This window comes from Aptenodytes forsteri, unplaced genomic scaffold, assembly GCF_000699145.1.
Source record: "Aptenodytes forsteri isolate BGI_AS27 unplaced genomic scaffold, ASM69914v1 Scaffold193, whole genome shotgun sequence".
In the NCBI taxonomy this organism is placed as follows: domain Eukaryota; kingdom Metazoa; phylum Chordata; class Aves; order Sphenisciformes; family Spheniscidae; genus Aptenodytes; species Aptenodytes forsteri.
Window position 1 is genome coordinate 3,258,428 of NW_008795405.1, and position 6,602 is coordinate 3,265,029.

General features: G+C 44.5%; 1 protein-coding gene across 1 annotated transcript; it reads left to right on the plus strand.

The window, feature by feature from the left end:
- Positions 1–93: 93 nt before the first annotated feature.
- AHSA1 (activator of HSP90 ATPase activity 1) lies at positions 94–6,083 on the plus strand. Its single transcript, XM_009280932.1, has 9 exons — positions 94–118; positions 262–480; positions 664–746; positions 1,425–1,542; positions 3,236–3,324; positions 3,657–3,791; positions 4,551–4,652; positions 5,181–5,232; positions 5,675–6,083. The coding sequence occupies exons 1-9, from the start codon at positions 94–96 to the stop codon at positions 5,845–5,847; spliced, it is 996 nt and encodes a 331-aa protein (XP_009279207.1). The 3' UTR covers positions 5,848–6,083.
- The last annotated feature ends 519 nt before the right edge of the window (positions 6,084–6,602 follow it).

Below are 6,602 nucleotides of genomic sequence, written 5' to 3' on the forward strand. Positions count from 1 at the left end.
TGGAGGGAGGCTGCCCGGCCGGTGTCCCGGGGAGGGGCTCTTCCCTCCCTCCCCTACGTGTGTGTTGGTGCTGAGGTGGGGGTGTCCGGGCTGATGCCCCGGGAAGGCCCCCGCCTCCGTGTGTGTTGGGGGTGCCTGGGGAATGCCTGGGTGGGTGCCCTGGGGAAGGGCTGTCTGTGTGTGTTGGAGCGGGGCAGGGAGGGAAGGACCGGGGGAAGGCCAGGTAGTCCCAGTGTGTGCTGGCGGTGTGGCCTGTCCCAGACTCTCACACCACCTGGTTTTCTCACAGGACGGAGCGGGATGCCTCCAACTGGTCCACAGAGCGGCTGAAAACTCTCCTCCTGCCTGTCAGGGTGGAGAGTGAGGAAGGGGCTTGTGAGGTGACAGAAGTGAGCAAACTGGACGGAGAGGCCTCCATTAACAACCGCAAAGGGAAACTTATCTTCTTCTATGAGTGGGCTATCAAGCTGGCATGGACTGGTAAGTGATATTCTCCCCTCCTGTTTCAAGGCCAGATTCAAGTATAAGACTACGGATAAGGATACTTACCTCGTTTGGGAAATAATAATAAAGGGAACTATTGTGTTGTGATACAATACAAACTTGCCTTTACAATAACCGGAGTAAGAAATGTTGATCTGAACAACATAATTGTAATTGCAGGCACCTCAAAGACAGGAGTGAAATACAAAGGTTACGTGGAGATTCCTAACCTCTCAGATGAAAATGACATCGATGAAGTTGAGGTAAGCACAGCTAAAGGCTAATACTGCTGGCTGTATGGCTGTTCTAACAGGAATCCTCACGGCATTAATATTTCCTTCCATGTTACCTTTTTTAAAACTCTTGTGTAGAACTTTTTTAGTGTTAGAGACTGCTTAAGTTAATAGAATCACAGAGTGGTTTGGGTTGGAAGGGACCTTAAAGATCATCTAGTTTCAACCCCCCTGCCACGGGCAGGACACCTTCCACTAGACCAGGTTGGTCAGAGCCCCGTTCAGCCTGGCCTTGAACACTTCCAGGGATGGGGCATCCACAACCTCGCTGGGCAACCTGTTCCAGCGTCTCACCACCCTCACAGTAAAGAATTTCTTCCTTATATCGAATCTAAATCTACCCTCCTCTAGTTTAAAACTATTACCCCTCATCCTGTCACTATACTCCCTGATAAAGAGCCCTCCCCATCATATTATATCTTTATCAAATTAATTCCTGTCTTCTAGATATAAGGGCTCTATAGCACATGAAAGTATTTACGTACATGCATACATTACTGTAGGCTGAGAGACATGAAGTGAAAGATTAATAAAACTGCACTGCTGCTTGTGAAAGTTTAGCTGGAGTCTAACTGTGATGTTGAATTGAGTAATAAAAGGACCGTGAAAGTACGGCTTTGTTAATCAGCACTCATCCTTCTTGTTTAGATCCACGTCAGCCTTGCTAAAGATGAGCCTGACACTAACTTGAAGACCCTGATGAAGCAAGAGGGTGCCAAAAAAATTAGAGATGCAATGAAAACATACATCAGCACTCTCAAAACAGGTATGTAACTGAGAGAGGGAGGTGTTATGGAAACCCATATGGGCTAATGCTAAAGAAGGGTAACGAGAGGAGTGAATATTAGTTCATCACCCCATCTCAACAGGAAGGTGTCAGAGCAACAACAGTAACTTTTCTGTCTCTTGAAAATGGTTAGCATTTGGCAAGAAGCACTTCTGTCTCTAGATGCTGTAGCACAGCCCAGAAAGATTGTTTTTGGTGATAACCCAATAATAAACGGTATTTTTGGATTTATGTTTTAAAACTGAGAATGTCCTTCACATGCTGAAGCTCAGCTTCATGCACTGAAGCTCAGCTGTAGAGAAAATAAAGCCAGTAAAATGTGTTTGCTACCCCAGTGACACAGAGTATCAGTCACTGCATGTGGCACAATCTGGCCTTTAGTTTGCTTACTCCCTTGGAAGGTGATGTCTTCTCTCTAGTTTGCTTTTTTTTCTCTTTTGCCACACTAGTAAAGGCATCTAGTGTTACTTGGATTTAAGAATGACTGACAACTGGAAATTGCTCTGCAGGTTTTGTTGGTGTCATTGAATGAGCTGTCTCAGCATCTGGATTAAAATTACTTTATTTTAGAAGATAAATCTGATTCCAGCAGTTGGAGTTAAATCAGTGTGCTTTGGTTGAGTTTGGCTTTGCTTTAGTACAGGCTGGGAATGTTACAGTTGCTTTTTATATCCATTTACCTGTATTACACTACACGTGCTAGATACTCAAGTTTTGCTGAGTACAAACCACCACTGGTTGCTGTTTTTCCAGGATCCAATTTCTGTACCCTTGGGTTTTTTCAGGCGTTTTAGTGTTCAGGGTGGGAGATGCAGTCACCTAGTGGAAGATGAGAATGTTATTCAGGAAGAACTGTATGATCTTGTGGGCTGGAATAAATAAGAATTGGTGGGAACTAAGTATTGCGGGGTACAAGATTATACACATACAATAAAATTCTGCTATATAATAGAATTTTGCCAGTTTGAACAGATGAAGAGGAAAGAGAGAGAGCAAACTGTTTTATAATTGGTAAAGGCAGAAGTGATAGAGCTAGAGAAGAAGCAAACATGATGCTGAAAGAGGCTGAAGCTTCTGGTGGAGTTATAAAAGTGCTGGTGCTGTGGGACAGGGCATTGGTGAGGCCTCCCCTGGGTTTCTGTGTGTAGTCCTGGCATCTGGTGTCAAAAAAGATAAATCGAAGATGGAGTTAGAAGCAACGTTATTCTGTGCTACAGTGATATGAGAAATGCAGAGCCACTCTGAAAAGAAGTGGAAAAGCTTGATTTGGTTTGTCTAGACCAGCAAGATAAAGTATTTGAGATGTGATTGCTATTTATATTGGAGAGTGAGAGAGAAAAAAAGCTACAAAAGTGTAAGGCTAGCATTAATTGAGAGCAACACATGGAAGATAGTGATCGGTATGTCTAGGCTAGGAAGAGGCGGTAAGTTCCTAACTGTTAGTGTAGGCAGGTTCTGATATGGCCTTCGGTGGAGAGTAGAGAGGGCAAGAAGAATTAATTGCTTGTAAAAAGAGGTCTGTTTACTTTTTTTTAAAGTTGTTTCAAGTCATGGGTGCTAGCAAGAGCAGGGGAGAAACCAGGAAGCCCTTTTTGATTGTGTATTTCAAAGAACAGTTAAAAGGTTTACTTGATCTTTTATTAGTTTCATGGGTGCATTCCTGTCTTTCCAGAATTCACCCAGGGCATGATTTTGCCCACAGTGAATGGTGAACATATGGAAACAACACCTCAGGTGGCTCCTAAAGCGGAAGACCGCAAGGTAAATAAAACTGCAAACATGCTTTTGGATCTGTGAAGAAAGGTACGCAGTATTAGATTCTGGGGCTTACAGGAGCAACCTGTACTGTTTATAGGATATATATATATTCAGGAATTGGCAATCTGTGGTGTAGGCCTGACTGTTTCGATTTGCAGCACATGATATTTCTTAATTCAAGCAGAGCGATAAATCTGCTTTTTACACTCAAATATGGTTGTACCTAATTACATCTTTACCAAAGGCCTTTGTTTTTTCTCTTGGATATGGGAACCACTTGTTGAGATTTTGTGAAAAAAGTACGTGTGTGTTTGTTTTGATTGTCGTTTTGTTAGACGGCTGCTAGCAGCAGTACTGCCACATCGCAATCCAAATCCATAGGAGTCAAGATCCCTACATGTAAGATCAGCTTGAAGGACACCTTCTTAACATCTCCTGAGGAGCTCTACCGGGTATTCGTTACTCAGGAGGTAATGCCAGGCTTGTTCTGAGAATTGTTCTTTGCACATAGGAGGTTGTTCCTAAGAAGCTTTTTAAGGCATTCTGTAGGACACTCACAATCCGTAAGAATGGAATAAGAAAGCTTGTCTGCAGAACAGTTGCTTAAAGGTCGCGTGTGCACCTTTTCACACAGTTGACAAGAGAGGATTAATGCCAGCCAGAAGCCAGTTCCAGCAGCTGTCTGTAGGTGTATCTCTTACTGCATGTGGCCAGATCTCTTGGGATTTACAGTTGTGTGCTTTTTGGTTTGTTTTTGTTTTTTCCTTTTAAGGCTAGGTGGTACCAAAGTGTACTTCGGGAGTAGCTTCCCTCTCCTGCACACTATTATATAGTTTAAGAAGAGAGAGCAGCATTGTATCATTATTTAAACACGGTCTTAGTCTTTTGTTCCTCCTTTTTTTTTTTTGAAAAAGCAGAAAATATGAGCTTTTCTTAGAACTAGGTTTCATTAAGGAATCAACAGAGTAAATCAAAGTGTGGCTTACAGAACACTGCATAGAATATGAAAGCTAGGGGTTCTTTTTCCTTGGCAGGCAGAATGCTGCTGTAGTGGCTATAACCTTGCTTTTCTGGCCAGGGCAGGGTTTTTGCCTCTTCTGGATGAAGACCTTACACTATTGACTTACCTCCTCTTCCAGAACTTTTGTAGCTGGGTGGGAGGCATTGGGCAACAAGTTTGCAAGCAGATAATGCCAAGTAATACAGGCCTCCTCCTGAATTCTTTTCAGATGGTCCAAGCTTTCACCCACGCACAAGCCACCTTGGAGGCTGATAAAGGAGGCAAGTTTCAGTTACTGGATGGCAGTGTCACAGGAGAGTTTGTTGACCTAGTAAGTACCAACTAGAGCAGGTGTATCTTGCTCAGGGGCAGCCTCTTTATTTTTGAGGTATCAATTCTGTAACAATGCTTCAGTTAGCTAATTGTGGAGTTCTACCTGGTGCCCAATAGTTATCTATAATCGCTGAGGGTATTGAAGCATTCCTTATAGTATGGATTAATATATGGGACTTCAGTCTGGGGAGAAAATCTGGCTTCCAGTCATGCATCTGCCCTGTCTTTGTGTAATTTTACTTATTAGGGGTTGGAGAGGTGTTAAAGATAGTAACTGACCCTTTTCCTCTTTAGCCCTCCTGCCACTAAAGTCTTCTGGACAGGGACGCTGTCTCAGTGTTTGGGGCTGTACTATGGCCTACCTTCCTAGAAGAGGGGTGGAAAGAAAAGGACACTTAAAATCTCTTTCCGTCCCTCTGTGTGTGTGTTTCTCAAGGGGTCTCTAATCAACACAATTCTAGTTGTTTTCTACTAGACTGCAGGATTTGCAAAAAATTACTCCTCAGTCTTTCTCTCTCTTTTCAAGGTCCCTGAGAAGCAACTTGTTATGAAATGGAGATTTAAATCTTGGCCAGCTGGTAAGTAGTCCAAAAATGGACTATGGTATTACAGCCCTTACCTATGTTTGAAGAATTCCAGCCCCATTTGCCACACTGCACTCTGGCTCGTGATCGGGGAGCACATGGTTTTCTGGGAGCTGCACCAGCCTTATCCCAGCTTCATATCCCACACGATCAGGTCAGAATCATCAGCCGACGCTTAGAGCAGCAGCCAGGGATTAGGAAGGATGAAGTAGCAGCTTGCTCAGCTGTGGCTGCAACTGCATCGAACCCCATGAAGAGGGAGCCCTCTCCTCCCTCTATTTCTGAGGAAGGCCTGCAGCTGTCATAAATAGATCCTCTGGGAAGGAGCCTGAGGAGTCTTTTAAGTGGTGCTGTGTGAGAGGAGGAGCAGAGCAGCTCCTTGAGGCAGCATATACTACACTGCACACTGCTGACAGATTTGCTTTGGTTCCTCTAGGGCACTTTGCAACAATTACCTTGAACTTCACTGACAAAGGTGGCGAGACGGAGGTGTGCTTGGAAGGCAAGGGCATTCCTGCCAGTGAGGAGGAAAGAACAAAGCAAGGCTGGCAGCGCTACTACTTCGAGGGCATTAAACAGACATTTGGCTATGGCGCCCGCTTGTTTTAATACCGGTTGCTGGGAAGGCTGTGCCTGAAGACTCTGCCACGTGGACTGATAAATTTCTCGCCTGTCCCTTTGTAATCTTGGCCCTGCTGCCGAGTAAAGTGGGATGACAGGTGATAAGGAAGGCCATTGAGCAGCACCACTTTCAGTCCCTCACTGCTTTGTGCATGTCTCGTGCTGCAGGGGATTCTCTTACATGTACATACTTCTATTGCTAAATAAACCTAACTTAAAAAAACCACTGTGGAACTTGTGTCCTCAGATCGGCTTCAGTTCAAAGGGTCAGTAGATAGGCTGAGGGAGGGATCTGTCTGGAAAAACACCGATCAATGAGGAGTGCTGATCCCAATGTGATTTACTCCTCGCTTCTGGGGGAGTAGAGAGCATGAGCTTGATGCAGTTTTTAGTTTGAGCAGCTGCTCACTTTCTCTGCTTTTGATCTGCCGCTAGTAAATGTTTCAAACTCTTCCCATTTCTGAAGAGATCTAAGCTCCTGTTCGAGCTATTCCTTTCCTGCCTTGCACATCCCCTTCAACATAATCCTTTCTTACGCTTACACTAGCCTGCTCTACAAGAAAGCTGATCACTTAGTCACCTGATGCCCAAGACAATCGGCAAACCACTGCTAGGGGAACTCCCACCTACAAAACGGTTCTAGCAGGTTGTGGGGCCCAGGGTCAGCTACCTCCAAGAGCTTCAGGCCAAAGCAAACTGTAGACTCAGCAATGGGGGTGGGATTTATTTCTGTAAAATAAACA

Excerpts from the sequence above, each read along its gene's own strand:
- AHSA1 (XM_009280932.1), top strand. The coding sequence starts at position 94 with ATGCCCCGGGAAGGCCCCCGCCTCC. Across the intron at positions 119-261 it reads CCGGGAAGGCCCCCGCCTCC|ACTCTCACACCACCTGGTTT; the intron begins GTGTGTGTTGGG and ends GGCCTGTCCCAG. Across the intron at positions 3,792-4,550 it reads GGGTATTCGTTACTCAGGAG|ATGGTCCAAGCTTTCACCCA; the intron begins GTAATGCCAGGC and ends AATTCTTTTCAG.